The sequence below is a fragment of the Manis javanica genome, chromosome 10 (genome assembly GCF_040802235.1).
Source record: "Manis javanica isolate MJ-LG chromosome 10, MJ_LKY, whole genome shotgun sequence".
Taxonomy (NCBI): domain Eukaryota; kingdom Metazoa; phylum Chordata; class Mammalia; order Pholidota; family Manidae; genus Manis; species Manis javanica.
Window position 1 is genome coordinate 62,150,345 of NC_133165.1, and position 19,347 is coordinate 62,169,691.

The following is a 19,347-nucleotide window of genomic DNA, read 5'->3' on the forward strand; positions in this document are numbered from 1 at the left end:
GGCTTCAGCCTGTCTCCTGTTTCAGGATCACATATTACACAATGTCTAGGAGGTGAACCACTGGGATCCTATGCATAAAGCAGTACCTAACCCAGGGTACAAGCAGCTTGGAGGAGAACACAAATTGGAGCACATCACTGTTGGCATGCTGGGAAGGGGGATGGTTTTCTTCCCTCTACTGTGTGCTACGTGTGACTCCCTGTGACACCGGCAGTTTTGTGTTTCCAAAAGTCCCTGTGCAGAAAAGTCAAGTAGTGACTGTGACATCTTACTACACTGATAGACAGAGACTTCAGTGGATTTGGGGGGGGATTTGATAATATGTGTGAATGTAGTAACCACAATGTTTTTCATGTGAAATCTTCATTAAGAGTGTATATCAGTGACACCTTAATAACAAAAAGTCCCTGTGTAAAAGTGGTGTCAAATCGTACCTACAGAGATGAAAGTAAAGAGCTGGTTTGTGTATCAGGGTGGGTGGGTACATACATGTGTGTCATTCTATGAACAGCTATGTGCATGAACACAAGATACGTTTTTTAAAAAAACTATTGCTTTTAACATCATATGCAAAGTTTCTAGGAATTCAAAAAACTTCTACCTGTAACTGTCTTCTTTAATGTGTTTTTATCTTCTTATACATGTTGGAGGAAGAAAGGAATAATTATGCTTGTGAACAAGGATAAATATGCATTTAAGGCAACCAACACCAGTTAGATATCCTAATTAGTATAACAAGAGACCTGGTGAGCGACCGGGGATTTAATAAGCCTGCTAATTACAACTTCTACAAAAGTTGCCATGCCATAGAGTGTCAGTGTGGAAGAGTGCTTGTCCATGAGAGTTTATCAACGCCGGACAACTTTCTCACACCTTGGAGCTATTCAGTACTCTAAGAGGCTCTGAGTCTGACTTGGAGCGTAGTCTAGTGAAGGGTGAATGGGCTGGCATGGGCTGATCTAGCTCACTAGCCAGATGTCAGAAGTAGGAGGGCCTATCCAGGAGGCCTCTTGGACCTCATTCTTCCCTTCCTCTAAGCTAAGGATGTGATCTTAACAGCTGACTGTTTTCCTGCTATGTGCCCACTGTGCCCACATTATTTTGTGTTATACAGCAACCCTCTGAGGCTTGTATTAGAGACAAGGAAACTGAGGCTTACAAAGGTTAAATGATTTCCAGTCACACAGTGGGGAAAGGTGAGAGCCAGGATTCAAATCTGAGCTCAGCTGAATTCAAAGTCCATGCTCTTTTCCTCTGCTTCTCACCAACTCCCAATTACAGGGATTCATACCCTAAAAGGCTCCGTTACATACATATACATTTCATATACATATATGTATATAAAATAAGACCATAAAAATAAACAGTGTAAGGATGAACTATATATTCTGTTCTAGTTTTATCCATTCATCCTCCGACTTTTAAAATTTCTTCACGAGAAGCCGTTAGGTAAAGCCCAAACTGTGAAACAGAAAAGCAGAGCAGCTCTGCTTGAGCTGGGTGAGCACTGAGTGCCCTGACTGTTCATCCTCTCCTCTCCCCACCACACTGTGGATTTTCTAGATCTCCTTGGCTACAGTAGGAAGATTACCTGCATCAGATGCTGAGCTCCCTAAAAATAAATCAAAAGATGACTTTCATCTTCTTATCTAAGTGTGCATCATACAGTTCTTGTGAACAGATTCCCAACAAATATTTTTGAATGAAGAGTGAGTGCTGTTAATAACAATAACAACCTATAATTATCAGGGTAGGACCTGTGGCTTTCCTTGCTGATAGGAGGCCAAAAGTTCACAGAGATGACTTTCTAAAGCCAGTTTCACAATCTAAAGCCTGCTTCACCGGGTTTTTTCATTAAAATCCATGGTTGTTAATAAGGTTATTAAAATCAAATGAACTGACCAAATGGAATCCAGATTCTATCTCATTCTTTTTTTAAGCAAATACTTAGCACACCTTTTTATCTCTTTTTCTTTATTTCTTCACTCTCCCTGCCTCCCTTCTTTCCATTCTTCTCTTTCTTTCTACATGTCCTTACTCATGGCAAACTATGCCCAGGCATTTTGGTGTTGCTCAATTGGTCATCTTATCCTCTGTATAAAGAACATTATCTTCTCCGCATCTCTAACTGTCAGGGAAATGCACGTCAAAACCACAATCAATTATCACCTCACACCTGTTGGAATGGCTATTATCAAAAAGTCAAAAGATAACAAGTGTTAGCGAGGATGTGGAAGAAAGGAAACCCTGTGCTCAGCTACTGGGAATGTAAATTGGTGCAGCCACTATGGAAAGCTGTATGGAGGTTCCTCAGAAAACTAAACTTGTAACTACTATATCATCCAGCAATCCCACTTCTAGGTATATATCCAAAGAAAATAAGATCACTGTCTCAAAGAGATAACCATAACTCCTGTGTTCACAGCAGCACTATTTTACAATAATCAAGACACGAAAAAAAATTAGTATCCAGCGAGAGATGAATGGATAAATGAAATTGTGTGTGTGTGTGTGTGTGTGTGCACAATATTACTTAACCATAAAAAAAGAAAGAAATCCTGCCATTTGCAACAACACAGATGAGCCTAGAGGACATAATGCTAAGTGAAATGAACCAGAGACAGAAAGACAAACACTATATAATCTTACTTATGTGGAATCTAAAAATAGTGAACTCACAATAACAGATAGTAGTAGAATGGTGGTTACAGGGGCTGGGGGTTGGTGGAGGGAAAGGTAGATGTTAGTCAAAGGGTACAAAGTTTAAGTTATAAAATAAGTTCTGGAAACCAAAGTGTACAAGATGGTGACTATAGTTAATAATGTATTGTGTACTTGAAATTTGTAAAGAGTCATCTCAAGTTTCTCACCACACACACAAAAAAGAACTATGTTCAGGTGATGGATATCTTAATTAGCCTGACTATGGTGAAATGATAACCACATCAAAACATCACATTTTATACCTTTACAATTTTTATTTGTCAATCATACCTCAGTAAAGCTGTGGAGGAAAAAAAGAATATTATCGGGAGGCGGAGCCAGGATGGCGGCGTGAGTAGAGCAGTGGAAATCTCCTCCCAAAAACACATAGAGCTATGAAAATATAACAAAGAAAAATCTTCCTAAAATAGAGACCACAGGACACAGGACAACATCCTGACCACATCCACACCTGCAAGAACCCAGCGCCTTGCGAACAGGGTAAGATACAAGCCCCGGCCCGGCGGGACCTGAGCGCCCCTCCCCCTGGCTCCCGGCGGGTGGAAAGAAACCGGAGCGGTTTTTTTTTCTGGCGAGCACTTTTTGGAAGCCTTAAAGGGACGGGCCCCCGTTGCTAGGGAGGCAGGGTGGCGGGATGGGTGAGCAGGTGCCTGGGACGGGCGGCTGAGGACAAAGAATATCCCGCGTTTCTCCCTGCGGGACCGGCGGACGGGTGCCTGAGACCGGTGCCTGAGGACAGAGGAAATCGCGCGTTTTTCCCCTTTTTTTTTCTCTTTTTGGCGAGCGCTTTTTGGAAGCCTTAAAGGGACAGGGACCCCAGTGCTAGGGAGGCAGGGTGGTGGGACTGGTGAGCGGGTGCCTGGGACCGGCGCCGGAAGACAAAGAATATCCCACGTTTTTCCCTGCGGTACCGTTGGGGGGGTGCCTGAGACCGGCACTTGAGGACAGAGGAAATCACGCGTTTTTCCCCTTTCTTTTTTTTTCACTTTTCTGCGAGTGCTTCTTGGAAGCCTAAAAGGGACAGGGACCACAGTGCTAGGGAGGCTGGGCGGCGGGACTGGTGAGCGGATGCCTGGGACCAGTGCCTGAGGACAAAGAATATAGAGCGTTCCTTCCCTGCGGGACCGGTGGGTGGGTGCTTTTTGGAAGCCTTGAAATGACAGGGACCCTGGTGCTAGGGAGACAGGGCAGCAGGACCAGTGAGCGGGTGCATGGGACCGGCACCTGAGGACAAAAAAAAAAAAAAAAATTTTTTGTTTTTTCCTTTTTCTTTTTTTCTTTCTGTTCCCTCTCTCATTGTTGCTGTTGTTGTTTTGGTTTGGAGAGTGCTTTTTGGAAGTCTTAAAGGGGCAGGACAGGTCACTTAGACCAGAGGCAGGGAATCTGGGTATCTCTAGGCACCCTAACCCCCTGGGCAGCAGGGAGCACAGAGACCCCTTATGGAGATAAATAGCCTCCTGGCCGCTCCCCCTCCAAACGTGGCTCCACCATTTTGGAGGAACAGCCCCAGCCAGACCAAGCCCACAGCAACAGCGGAGATAAACCCAAAGCAACTGGGCAGGAAGCAGAAGCCCTGTCTGCGCACAGCTGCCCAGCACAAGCAACTAGAGGTCGCTATTCTCCCAGGAAAAGGCTATAAACCAACAAGAAGGGAAGCTCTTTCAGCGGTCACTTGTACCAGCTCTGCAAACTATCTCTATCACCATGAAAACGCAAAACTACAGGCAGACAAAGATCACAGAGACAACACCTGAGAAGGAGACAGACCTAACTAGTCCTCCTGAAAAAGAATTCAAAATAAAAATCATGAACATGCTAACAGAGATGCAGAGAAAAATGCAAGAGCAAAGGGATGAGATGCAGAGAAAAATGCAAGAGCAGTGGGATGAGATGCAGAGAAAAATGCAAGAGCAGTGGGATGAAGTCCGGAAGGAGATCACAGATGTCAGGAAAGAGATCACAGAAGTGAAACAATCCCTGGAAGGATTTATAAGCAGAATGGATAAGATGCAAGAGGCCATTGAAGGAATAGAAGCCAGAGAACAGGAACGTATAGAAGCTGACATAGAGAGAGATAAAAGGATCTCCAGGAATGAAACAACACTAAGAGAAATATGTGACCAATACAAAAGGAATAACATTCGTATTATAGGGATAACAGAAGAGGAAGAAAGAGGAAAAGGGATAGAAAGTGTCTTTGAAGAAATAATTGCTGAAAACTTCCCCAAACTGGGGGAGGAAATAATCGAACAGATCATGGAATTACACAGAACCCCCAACAGAAAGGATCCAAGGAGGACAACACCAACACACACAGTAATTAAAATGGCAAGGATCAAAGACAAGGAAAGAGTTTTAAAGGCAGCTAGAGAGAAAAAGGTCACCTATAAAGGAAAACCAATGAGGCTAACATCAGACTTCTCAACAGAAACCCTACAGACCAGAAGAGAATGGCATGATATACTTAATGCAATGAAACAGAAGGGCCTTGAACCAAGGAAACTGTATCCAGCACGACTATCATTTAAATATGATGGCGGGATTAAACAATTCTCAGACAAGCAAAAGCTGAGGGAATTTGCTTCCCACAAACCACCTCTACAGGGCATCCTACAGGGACTGCTCTAGATGGGAGCACCCCTAAAAAGAGCACAGAACAAAACACACAACATATGAAGAATGGAGGAGGAGGAATAAGAAGGGAGAGAAGAAAAGAATCTCCAGACAGTGTATATAACAGCTCAATAAGCGAGCTAAGTTAAGCAGTAATATACTAAAGAAGCTAAACTTGAACCTTTGGTAACCACGAATCTAAAGCCTGAAATGGCAATAAGTACATATCTCTCAATAGTCACCCTAAATGTAAATGGACTTAATGCACCAATTAAAAGACATAGAGTAATAGAATGGATAAAAAAGCAAGACCCATCTATATGCTGCTTACAAGAAACTCACCTTAAACCCAAAGATAAGCATAGACTAAAAGTCAAGGGATGGAAAAACATATTTCAGGCAAACAACAGTGAGAAGAAAGCTGGGGTTGCAGTACTAATATCAGACAAAATAGACTTCAAAACAAAGAAAGTAACAAGAGATAAAGAAGGCCACTACATAATGATAAACGGCTCAGTCCAACAAGAGGATACAACCATTCTAAATATATATGCACCCAATACAGGAGCACCAGCATATGTGAAGCAAATACTAACAGAACTAAAGAGGGAAATAGACTGCAATGCATTCATTGTAGGAGACTTCAACACACCACTCACCCCAAAGGATAGATCCACTGGGCAGGATCTAAATAAGTAAGGACACACAGACACTGAACAACACACTAGAACAGATGGACCTAATAGACATCTATAGAACTCTACATCCAAAAGCAACAGGATATACATTCTTCTCAAGTGCACATGGAACATTCTCCAGAATAGACCACATACTAGCTCACAAAAAGAGCCTCAGTAAATTCCAAAATATTGAAATTCTACCAACCAATTTTTCAGACCACAAAGGTATGAAAGTAGAAATAAATTCTACAAAGAAAACAAAAAGGCTCACAAACACATGGAGGCTTAAGAACATGCTACTAAATAATCAATGGATCAATGAACAAATCAAAATAGAGATCAAGGAATATATAGAAACAAATGACAACAACAACACTAAATCCCCAACTTCTGTGGGATGCAGCGAAAGCAGTCTTAAGACGGAAGTATATAGCAATCCAGGCACACTTGAAGAAGGAAGAACATTCCCAAATGAATAGTCTAACATCACAATTATTAAAACTGGAAAAAGAAGAACAAAGGAGGCCTAAAGTCAGCAGAAGGAGGAACATAATAAAGATCAGAGAAGAAATAAACAAAATTGAGAAGAATAAAACAATAGCAAAAATCAACGAAACCAAGAGCTGGTTCTTTGAGAAAATAAACAAAATAGATAAGCCTCTAGCCCAACTTATTAAGAGAAAAAGAGAGTCAACACAAATCAACATAATCAGAAACGAGAATGGAAAAATCACGACAGACTCCACAGAAATACAAAGAATTATTAAAGACTACTATGAAAACCTATATGCCAACAAGCTGGAAAACCTAGAAGAAATGGACAACTTCCTAGAAAAATACAACCTCCCAAGACTGACCAAGGAAGAAACACAAAAGTTAAACAAACCAATTACGAGCAAAGAAATTGAAACGGTAATCAAAAAACTACCCAAGAACAAAACCCCGGGGCCGGACGGATTTACCTCGGAATTTTATCAGACACACAGAGAAGACATAATACCCATTCTCCTTAAAGTGTTCCACAAAATAGAAGAAGAGGGAATACTCCCAAACTCATTCTATGAGGCCAACATCACCCTCATACCAAAACCAGGCAAAGACCCCACCAAAAAAGAAAATTACAGACCAATATCCCTATGAATGTAGATGCAAAAATACTCAATAAAATATTAGCAAACAGAATTCAACAGTATATCAAAAGGATCATACACCATGACCAAGTGGGGTTCATCCCAGGGATGCAAGGATGGTACAACATTCGAAAATCCATCAACATCATCCACCACATCAACAAAAAGAAAGACAAAAACCACATGATCATCTCCATAGATGCTGAAAAAGCATTTGACAAAATTCAACATCCATTCATGATAAAAACTCTCAGCAAAATGGGAATAGAGGGCAAGTACCTCAACATAATAAAGGCCATATATGATAAACCCACAGCCAGCATTATACTGAACAGCGAGAAGCTGAAAGCATTTCCACTGAGATCGGGAACCAGACAGGGATGCCCACTCTCCCCACTGTTATTTAACATAGTACTGGAGGTCCTAGCCACGGCAATCAGACAAAACAAAGAAATACAAGGAATCCAGATTGGTAAAGAAGAAGTTAAACTGTCACTATTTGCAGATGATATGATACTGTACATAAAAAACCCTAAAGACTCCACTCCAAAACTACTAGAACTGATATCGGAATACAGCAAAGTTGCAGGATACAAAATTAACACACAGAAATCTGTAGCTTTCCTATACACTAACAACGAATCAATAGAAAGAGAAATCAGGAAAACAATTCCATTCACCATTGCATCAAAAAGAATAAAATACCTAGGAATAAACCTAACCAAAGAAGTGAAAGACTTATACTCTGAAAACTACAAGTCACTCTTAAGAGAAATTAAAGGGGACACTAATAAATGGAAACTCATCCCATGCTCATGGCTAGGAAGAATTAATATCGTCAAAATGGCCATCCTGCCCAAAGCAATATACAGATTTGATGCAATCCCTCTCAAATTACCAGCAACATTCTTCAATGAATTGGAACAAATAATTCAAAAATTCATTTGGAAACACCAAAGACCCCGAATAGCCAAAGCAATCCTGAAAAAGAAGAATAAAGTAGGGGGGATCTCACTCCCCAACTTCAAGCTCTACTACAAAGCCATAGTAATCAAGACAATTTGGTACTGACACAAGAACAGAGCCACAGACCAGTGGAACAGATTAGAGACCCCAGAAATTAACCCAAACATATATGGTCAATTAATATTTGATAAAGGAGCCATGGACGTACAATGGCAAAATGACAGTCTCTTCAACAGATGGTGCTGGCAAAACTGGACAGCTACAAGTAGGAGAATGAAACTGGACCATTGTCTAACCCCATATACAAAGGTAAACTCAAAATGGATCAAAGACCTGAATGTCAGTCATGAAACCATTAAACTCTTGGAAAAAAACATATGCAAAAACCTCTTAGACATAAACATGAGTGATCTCTTCTGGAACATATCTCCCCGAGCAACGAAAACAACAGCAAAAATGAGCAAGTGGGACTACATTAAGCTGAAAAGCTTCTGTACAGCGAAAGACACCATCAATAGAACAAAAAGGAACCCTACAGTATGGGAGAATATATTTGAAAATGACAGATCTGATAAAGGCTTGACGTCCAGAATATATAAAGAGCTCAAACGCCTCAAAAAACAAAAAACAAATAACCCAATTAAAAAATGGGCAGAGGAACTGAACAGACAGTTCTCTAAGAAAGAAATACAGATGGCCAAGAGACACATGAAAAGATGCTCCACATCGCTAATTATCAGAGAAATGCAAATTAAAACTACAATGAGGTATCACCTTACACCAGTAAGGATAGCTGCCATCCAAAAGACAAACAACAACAAATGTTGGCGAGGCTGTGGAGAAAGGGGAACCCTCCTACACTGCTGGTGGGAATGTAAATTAGTTCAACCATTGTGGAAAGCAGTATGGAGGTTCATCAAAATGCTCAAAACAGACCTACCATTTGACCCAGGAATTCCACTCCTAGGAATTTACCCTAAGAACGCAGCAATCAAGTTTGAGAAAGACAGATGCACTCCTATGTTTATCGCAGCACTATTTACAATAGCCAAGAATTGGAAGCAACCTAAATGTCCATCAGTAGATGAATGGATAAAGAAGATGTGGTACATATACACAACGGAATACTACTCAGCCATAAGAAGTGGAAAAATCCAACCATTTGCAGCAACATGGATGGAGCTGGAGAGTATTATGCTCAGTGAAATAAGCCAAGTGGAGAAAGAGAAATACCAAATGATTTCACTCATCTGAGGAGTATAGGAACAAAGGAAAAACTGAAGGAACAAAACAGCAGCAGAATTACAGAACCCAAAAATGGACTAACAGGTACCAAAGGGAAAGGAACTGGGGAAGATGGGTGGGCAGGGAGGGATAAGGGGGGGGAAGTAGAAGGGGGGTATTAAGATTAGCATGCATGGGGGGAGGGAGAAAGGGGAGGGTGGGCTGCACAACACAGAGAGGACAAGTAGTGACTCTACAACATTTTGCTAAACTGAGGGACAGTAACCGTAATGTGGTTGTTAGGGGGGACCTGATATAGGGGAGAGCATAGTAAACATAGTATTCTTCATGTAAGTGTAGATTAAAAATTTAAAAAAAAAAGAAAGAAAGAAAGAAAGAAAAGGGGGATTACTCCTTAACAGGATAAAAGTATTGGTAAATCAAAGATCAACGTATGCTTTAAATATCCTTAATGTTGATCACTTAAAGGGTGTCAGATGATCAGCTATGGAGGTACTCTTTTCTGATAATATTCCTTTCTCTTAATTAAAAAAAAAAAAAAAAGCAGTTACTGTGTGCTGACCTCCAATGAGTTCTGCACAGTGGTATAGAGGGCATGTCAAAGTGTGGGCAAAGGGTCTGTTTGTTTCTATGCAGAAGATCAAGGCCTAGCTTGGATACCCAGAAAATGAACTAAGATACGATATGAGGAGGAGCTTCCGGCATCAGCACTCTCTGGAGGACTTGTGCCGGGGGATGATCATCAAAAAGCCTCCACAGAGATCCGGACGATGCTGCGGTTGTGGCTGCATCCAGCCCACCGTCTCCTGGACTTGCCATAGGAATGAGGAGGGAGATGTCTAGGCTGGCATGTGCATACAGTGAGACAACTAATTTGACCGGATCTGTACTGTTGGAACTCAACCAGGAGTTGGGAGGGGTGCAAGTTGTAGCACTCCAAAATCTCATGACTATAGACTATCTATGGTTAAAAGAACATATGGGATGTGAACAGTTCCCAGAAATGGGCTGCTTTAATTTGTCTGATGGTTCAAGTACAGTTGGACAATATCCACCATATCATAGATAAATTTTCACAAATGCCTAGGGTGCCTAAATGGTTTTCTTGGCTTCACTGGAGATGGATGGTAATTATAGATTTGCTTTGTTTATGTCACCGTATTCCTATTATGTTAATATGTGTGTGCAAATTAGTTAGTAGTTTAAAACCTATACATACTTAAGGTACTATACAAGAAGATATGTCAAAGAAATAATCAATCCTCCCATGTTTCCTTCATATGCTACATCTATAGCTTTTCTTCTTCCTTTCTAATTACACCCTTAAATGGAATTCGTGCCTCATATCGAATTTACCGAGTATCATAATTCCTCCAGGGGTAAAGATACCTCGAAACAAGTGCTGGGCATAGAAGCCACAGGGCATAAATCTGCAAAGAAGTAAAAAGCTAACCTTTGCAAACAATATGGCTTCTCTCTCACTTACCAACTTTACATTTCCCTGTATGGCCCCGGAAGATGACTGGTTAGCCAGAGACGGGTAAGATTCCTCAAGGGAGGAACAACCTAAGACAGGCACAGTCGCAGGGGGGCCATCAGGTGAGAATTTGGGGATCAACAGAGGTGAGGCTCAGAACCTCACCCCCCCTGCTTTGAGAGAAATCTTCTGCATCCGTGGATGTCTTGCTGCCCTTGTCTAGCCTGGATTAATACTTAGTCCATAGGCACACACCTGATCATCTGATCATCTACATTTGCCTTCTTACAGCACTAAACTATGTTTTCTACCTTTATCTTGCATCTACCTACCACTTCAGCATTTTATTAATAAAAGAAATAATAATAATAATAGGAGAAATGTGGGATCAACATATAAATCAAGTACAAAAATCAAACGAATATTCATATTTGACCTGATTGTTTATAGGTCATATTGCATGATCAAAACCGAAAGTTTCTGTGATGAATGCCCTTGTACTGTTCACCATGTAAGAATTTATTCACTATCTAAGAATTCATTCACCATGTAAGAACTTGTTCATTATGCTTCAGAAGATTGGAGACTGACAAGAATTAGGCTTGAGATGGATTAATGATTGTACATTGAGCGTTGACCCCCCTATACTGAATTTTATTGTTGTTAACAACCATTTGATCAATAAATATGAGAGATGCCCTCTCAAAAAAAAAAAAAAAAGAATATTATCTTTTTGTCTCATAAACATCTTTTCTTGTGACACTTTAAGAAATATATACCTTTTTTGTTGTTAGAATTGGCATGATGAGCTGGAAATACGAATTTCCTGACTCCTCTGGCTTTTTCACACTCTTTTCAAAACATTTGAAGAATAGATGATACGAATGTGTTGGTTGATTTCTATGTCTAATGGATTCAAAAATTCTGGGTAATCATCAATCTAAAAAATAAATAAATTTAACTGTTTGAGGACAAATACAACTGCTTACCTGTTCCAGAATAATAAATCCCCTAAATTTAGAACAAGTTAATCTTCAGTCTGTCTTTTTATTTTTTTCCATCAGAAATCTCCCCTTTTCTTGTTAGGTTGCCCAAGTCTTCTGTTTGTTTTAGTCCTTAGGAAAAAATGTGCTCAGAAAGGGAACCCAAGAAACTTAACACTATAGAGTTGCCAAATAAATAGTAACAATGTTTCTGCTTGTTAAAATATCTCCTCCCACCTTCCATTTTGAAAATAGATTTTTTAAAGAAGTCTCAAAAATGTATAATTACTTGGGTTTAAACTATGCAAGGTTTTTTCTATGCAGGAGACAAGTCCATTTTAGGGAACAGCCTACACAGACTGTGTGAATACAAACATTGAGGTCTGAGCTACTGGAAGTTTCCTGTTCCTGGATAGCTTTCTCTTTTCTCCAAATTGATCTGTTTCTATTCTTGATTAAAAAGGGAAAAGGTCTTGATTAAAAAGGGAAAAGGTCTTAATAAATATGTAGGATTTTTAGATCTTCTCTTTAATAACCTACTTCCCTTTATATGACAGGTAGGCTGCAATAGCATATGACTGAAAAGCTAAGAGGAAAGCAAAGAATCACCAGAAGCATATTTAAAGCCATTAATTCAAGCATTAAGAGGGAGTCCTCTATAGGCGTTTTGCAAGTACTCAGCATTTGGGAGAGGATTAAAGATGGTAGCGTGAGAAGGGAGACACAAACCTCCTCCCCAAACCACATATAATATGAAAATATAGTTAATACAACTAAACCTGAAGGAGCAACAGGAAAGAAGGCTGCGCCAGACTGCATACACGTGGAGAAAAGACAAGACCTCACAGAACAGGGTGACATGCCAAACAAAGCTGTGATCTAGCCGGACCCAAGCCCTTCCCCCACCCCAGCTCACCAGAGGAAGAAAGAGAAATGGGCAGTGGGAGCAGAGAGAGGGTGGAGGCCTAGGACTGCTGAACACCCAGCCCTGGAGATCTGCTCCTGGGAGCATGAACATTAATTACATGGTGCTCTGGAGATTAGTGGGGTTGGAAAGCTAAAACAGGTTGAATACTTGGAGAGACTGAGATTCCAGCTGCTTGTGGAAAACAGGGATCCACATCCGGCCGCTCTTGGAAAAAAGAAAGGCAGGCAATCTGAGAGACTTTCTAACAGTGAGAGGGCTGCTAAAGGGGCAAGGAATGCACAGAGCTTACTGCTCAGGAGAAAGGACAGGTAGACAAAATTGTTCAGGAGCACTCTGCCCAGCATATTGGGAACTTTCAGGAGCTTCAGGCAGTCCAGCCCCTGGCTGGCTATGCAGCTCCAAGGCCCCCTACCATGATACACAGCCTGCTGTGCCTTTCTCCTGGCCAGCACCAGTTCGAAAACCAGCTGCACCCACAATTGAGCCAGGCCAGCCAGAGAGAGGCCCTGCCTATGGCAGCTACAAGAGCAAAGCTTAGAGGCTTCTCCCTGTGCACTCGATCCACTGGCCCTGACAGTGGAGCCGGCATTGCAGCCAGGAAGCAGGAAACAGCTCTCTCCTACCAACAGGCACCAGCTCTGCTCACCTGCAACCCCTGCCACCCCTCCAAGGGCTGAGCAGCCCCAGAGAGTAGAGCTTCTGGGCACTAGAGGGCACCACTTACAAATATGAAATGTCAAAGGAACCTGGAGCAAACCGAAATCCCACAAAAACCAGAAAGAGGGTCAAGTGAAACTGAACTCATCAATCTTCCTGAAAGAGATTTCAAAATAAATATCATAAACATGCTCACAGAGCTAAAGAAAAATATTCAAGAGCTTAGGGAAGAATTCAGGAACAAGATTTAATCATTAAAGAATACAGTATCTGAAATGAAACACACAATGGAGGGATTTAAAAGCATTTGGGTTAAAATGTTTCCAGAGATTATCCAGTTTCATCCTCTCTTCACAAATATCTGAAGGAAGTATCAAATAAGAATAATAAAAATTTTAAAAGCTAATTCAGAATAGTTGAAGATAGGAAGATGGATTAATGAAACGCTATCAAGATCTACTCAAATTTAATTTAAAAATTATTTTCAAATATATAGAGTAATTCCAACCAGACTAAAGAAGCATAGCCCAGTGGAGGTCTGCAGAGGAGGTGCTTTAGTTATTGTTTCATACTTAGTATAGGATTCTCTTTGGCACAAGTCCTCGTAAATGTCTGAAGTTATTTGAGACCTGCAAAATTATGTTTATAAAATTAGAATTATACATATAGCTGAGTTTTCTGTTTTGTATAACTCTGTATTATGAGTATTTTCCTCTTGCCTTTGTCAGGAAAACATATTAAAAGCTTTGAAATAGGCAAAAAATATTTTCTATATGTTCTCTACCTTTTATCATCTTTGAGCTGTTTTAAAACTCTTTAAGTTGTAAAAAAACTAGTAATAATGCAAATGATATTGCTCATACTGTTACAAATTGATAATGTCTAGTAGATTACTGATTATTGCCCTTTGATAGGGAGAATAGCTGTTGGCTATCTTCTCCAGTGAGATTTTGTGTTTCTGTGTTCACTAATCTGAAATAAGCTTTTTCTGTATCTGTGTATCTGTAATTCAGAAGAGCCTTTAATTCTTGTTGTGTTAGTGGGCAACCTTTTCCTATTTCTAGAAGGTACTAGTAAATTAATTATAAGGACTCTTAAAGGAGCTCTGTTCTGATGGCTTTTATAGAGATAAATACACTTACATAAGTAACATTTTTTTGTGATTCTCTGAAAATAAGGACACTTAACATAATATTTATATATTCTATACATAAAAAAATATTAATATGAAAATAAACACTAAGAAGTCATTAGAATATGATCATGTAATTAATGTATGTCTTTGACAAACAAGACTAATTTAATGGTTTTGGTGTAAAAACAACTAAATCTCAGATTTATCATGTAACATAAAAAATACATGTATTTTACTCTGCTGGGTTTTATTTTTCCTAAATTTATACAGATTTACTAATCAACTAAGCTAACACTATTCATAAATAATGTTAACAGTTATAAAAATTTAAATTTGTGCTTAAAAATATTTTTTGCAAGGGCTTTATCATCTTTGTTTTGCATGCCATAGGAATAACCAAATTTTCCAGTCAGTTGTTTATCTTTCATATGAACCCTTTTACATTTGATATCAAACCTTTTACATTTGAAAGTTCTCAATGATAAACTAACCACAGCCATTTGAAGTCTGTCTTCTACAGATAGGTTTTTGTTTTATTGTGATACTTACTTGAAGGTTCTACTGTAAGCAAAGAATTAGAGTTTGTGTCTGTAACAAAGGACAGTCTCAGGGATTCCTAGAAAAATAATTGAACCAGGTTCTTCAAGCAGAACACTTTACAGCCAAGCTAAATTAGGCAACTTTCAGACTATACCAGTGGGCTGAATGAGGATTTCTAGGACTCTATTAGGTCAAGAAGCAGGTGACTTTGTGAGATTCCTGACACAAAATATACCAGAACAAGAATTAACTTTATAGAACTAAATGAAAGTGATAAGGGAAATTTTATTGTGGTTATTTGCTTGAAATATTATGGATGTTGTTTTCTTGGGATTAAAGATGGCGGCAGGAGAGGTGAGACAGAGAACTCCTCCTAAAACCACATATAATATGAAAATATAATTAATACAACTAATCCCGAAAGAGCAACAGGAAAGAAGGCTGCACCAGACTGCACACACCTGGAGAAAGAGCAGACCTCACAGAACAGGGTAACATACCAAAGCTGTGATCCGGCAGGGCCCAAGCCCTTCCCCCACCCCAGTTCACCAGCAGGAGGAAGACAAACAGACCAGGGAGGGACTGGAGGCCTGGGACTGTAGAACACCTAGCCCTGGAGATCTGCTGTGGGAACACTAACCTACTTTGCACAGTGCTCTCATGATTAGTGTGGTTGGAAAGCTAAGACACATGGAATACCTGGAGAGACAGAGATTCCAGCTGCTTGTGGAAAACAGGGATTCATATCCAGCTGATCTAAGCAGGCAGTCTGAGAGACTTCCTAACAGTGAGAGGGCTGCTAAAGGGGCAAGAATTGCACAGAGCTTACTTCTCAGGAAAAAGGACAGGTAGACAAAATGTTGAGGTGCACTCTGCCCAGCAAGTTGGGAGATTAAACCATCTTCAGGTGCTCCATCCTGCTGGCTGGCTATGCAGCTCCAACGCCCCCCACCATGATACACAGCCTGCTGGGACTTCCTCCCGCTAGCCTGCACCTGGCTCGCAAACCAGCAACCCCTGCTCCAGTGTCAGGCCAGCCATAGGGAAGCCTTGCCTATGGCAGCTACAAACACAAAGCACAGAGGCTTGCTCCTGTGTGTTTGGCCCACTGGTTCTGGCAGTGGAGAAAGGCATAGCAGCTGGGAAGCAGGAAACAGCTTTTTCCTACCCCCAGGCAACAACATGGCTCCCCTTTGACACCCAACATTGCTCCAGGGGCTGAGCAGCTCCAGAGAGTAGAGCACTACTCTCTGGGCACTAGAGGGCACCACAGACAAATATGAAACATCAAAGGAACCTGGTTCAAACCAAAATTATGAATACACCTGAAAAAGATTCAAATGAAATTGACCTCATGAATCTCCCTGAGATTTTGAAATAAAAATCAGTAACATACTCATGGAAGTACAGAAAAATATTCAAGAACTCAGGAACGAAGTTAGGACAGAGATTCAATCATTGAAGAACACAAGGGAGGGTATTAAAACTAGATTAGATATGGTGGAGTAGACAATAAATGAAATAGAAATTAGGGAAGAGGAATAAAAAGAAGCTGAGGCACAGAGACAAAAAAGGATCTCTAAGAATGAAAGAATACTGAGAGAATTGTGTGACCAATGAAACAGAACAATATTCGTATTATAGGGGTACCAGAATAAGAAGAGAGAAAAAGGTATAGAAAGAGTCTTTAAGGAAATAATTGCTGAAAACTTCCCAATCTGGGGAACAGATAGTCTCTCAGGCCATGGAGGTGCAACACAAGGGACCCAAGGAGGACAACACCAAGACATATAATAATTAAAATGGCAAAGATCAAGGATAAACATAGACTATTAAAAGCAGCTAGAGAAAGAAATAAAATCACATACAAAGGAAAGCTATCAGGCTATCATCAGACTTCTCAGCAGAAACCTTACAGGCCAGAAGGGAGTGGCATGATATATTTACTGCAGTGAAGCAGAAGGACCTAGAACCAAGAATACTATATCCAGCAAGACTATCATTTAAATTTGAAGGATGGATTAAACAATTCCTAGAGAAGTAAAAGCTGAGAGAATTAGCTCCCACAAACCATCTCTACAGTGTATTTTGGAGGAACTGCTATAGATGGAAGTGTTCCTAAGGTTAAATAGCTGTCAACAGAGGTAATAAAAAGGGATAGACAAAGAGTATAGAATATGATACCTAATATATAAGAATGGAGGAGGAAGAAAAGGATGGGGAAAAAAACCTTTAGATAGTATTTGTAATAGCATACTAAGTGAGTTGAGTTAGACTATTAGGTAGTAAGGAAGTTAATCTTGAACCTCTGGTAAGCATGAACCTAAAGCCTGCAATGGCAAAAAGTACATACCTATAAATAATCACCCTAAATGTAAATGGTCTGAATGCACCAATCAAAACACATAGTCACTGATTGGATTAAACAGCAAGACCCAACTATATGTTGCCTATAAGAGAAGCACCTCAAACCCAAAAACATGCACAGACTAAAAGTGAAGGGATGGAAAAAGATATTTCATGCAACTAATAGGGAGAAAAAAGCAGGAGTTGCAGTACTTGTATTAGACAAAATAGACTTCAAAACAAAGAAAGTAACGAGACAAAGAAGGATATTACATAATGATAAAGGGGTCATCCAACAACAGGATATAACCATTATAAATATTTATGCACCCAACACAGGAGCACCGACATATGTGAAACAAATACTAACAGAATTAAAAGGGGAAATAGAATGTAATGCCTTCATTCTAGAAGACTTCAACACTCCACTCACTCCAAAGGACAGATTAACCAGACAGAAAATAAGGAGACAGAGGCACTGAACAACATATTAGAACAGATGGACATAACAGACATCTACAGAGCTCTACACCCAAAAGCAGCAGGATACACATTCTTATCAAGTGCACATGTAACATTTTCCAGAATAGACCACATACTACACCACAAAAAGAGCCTCAGTAAATTCAAAAAGATTGAAATTGTACCAACCAATTTCTCACATCACAATGGTATAAAACTAGAAATAAATTGTACAAAGAAAGCAAAGAGGCTCACAAACACATGGAGGCTTAAGAACATGCTCCTAAATAATCAATGGATCAGTGACCAAATTAAAAGAGATATATGGAGACAAATGACAACAATAGCACAACCCCCTACCTTCTGTGGGATGCAGTGAAAGCAGTTCTAAGAGGGAAATATATAGCTATCCAGGCCTATTTAAAGAAGAACAATCTCAAATGAATACTCTAAATTCACAATTATCGAAACTGGAAAAAGAAGAACAAATGAAGCACAAAGTAAGCAGAAGGGGGGAAATAATAAAATTCAGAGAAGAAATAAATAAAATTGAGAAGAATAAAACAATAGAAAAAAATTAATGAAACAAAGAGCTGGTTCTTTGAGAAAATAAACAAGATAGACAAACCCCTAGCCAGACTTATTAAGAAGAAAAGAAAATATACACACATAAACAGAATCAGAAATGAGAAAGGAAAAATCATGACGGGCACCACAGAAATACAGGAATCATTTGAGAATACTATGAAAATCTATATGCTAACAAACTGGAAAACCTAGAAGAAATGGACAACTTTCTAGAAAAATATAACCTTCCAAAACTGACCCAAGAAGAAACAAAATCTAAACAGACCAATTACCAGCAACAAAATTGAATCGGTAATCAAAAAATGACCCAAGAACAAAACCTCTGGACCAGAGGGATTCACCACTGAATTCTATCAGACATTTAGAGAAGACATAATACCCATTATCCTTAAACTTTTCCAACAAATAGAAGAGGAGGGAATATTTCCATACTCATTCTATGAATCCAGCATCACTCTAGTACAAAAACCAGGCAAAAACACCAAAAAAAAAGAAAATTACAGACCAATATACCTGATGAACATAGATGCAAAAATACTCAACAAAATATTAGCAAACCAAATTCAAAAAATGCATCAAGAGGATCGTACACCATGATCAACTGGGATTTATCCCAGGGATGCAAGGATGGTAAAACATTTGAAAATCCATCAACATCATCCACCATATCAACAAAAAAAAAATGACAAAAACCACATGATCATCTCCATAGATGCTGAAAAAGCATTTGACAAAATACAACATCCATTCATGATAAAAACTCTCAACAAAATGGGTATAGAGGGCAAGTACCTCAACATAATAAAGGCCATATACGACAAACCCACAGCCAATATCATAGTTAACAGTCAGAGCCTGAAAGCTTTTACCCTA

The 19,347-nt window shown here is 39.7% G+C and overlaps 1 protein-coding gene across 1 annotated transcript in view; it reads right to left on the minus strand.

The window, feature by feature from the left end:
* Window positions 1-19,347, minus strand: part of C10H12orf56 (chromosome 10 C12orf56 homolog) — a 123,742-nt gene that overhangs the window by 79,608 nt on the left and 24,787 nt on the right. Inside the window, 2 exon segments of the mRNA XM_073214273.1 lie at window positions 11,615-11,691; window positions 11,693-11,775. Of these exon segments, the coding sequence (XP_073070374.1) occupies window positions 11,615-11,691; window positions 11,693-11,775 (160 nt within the window).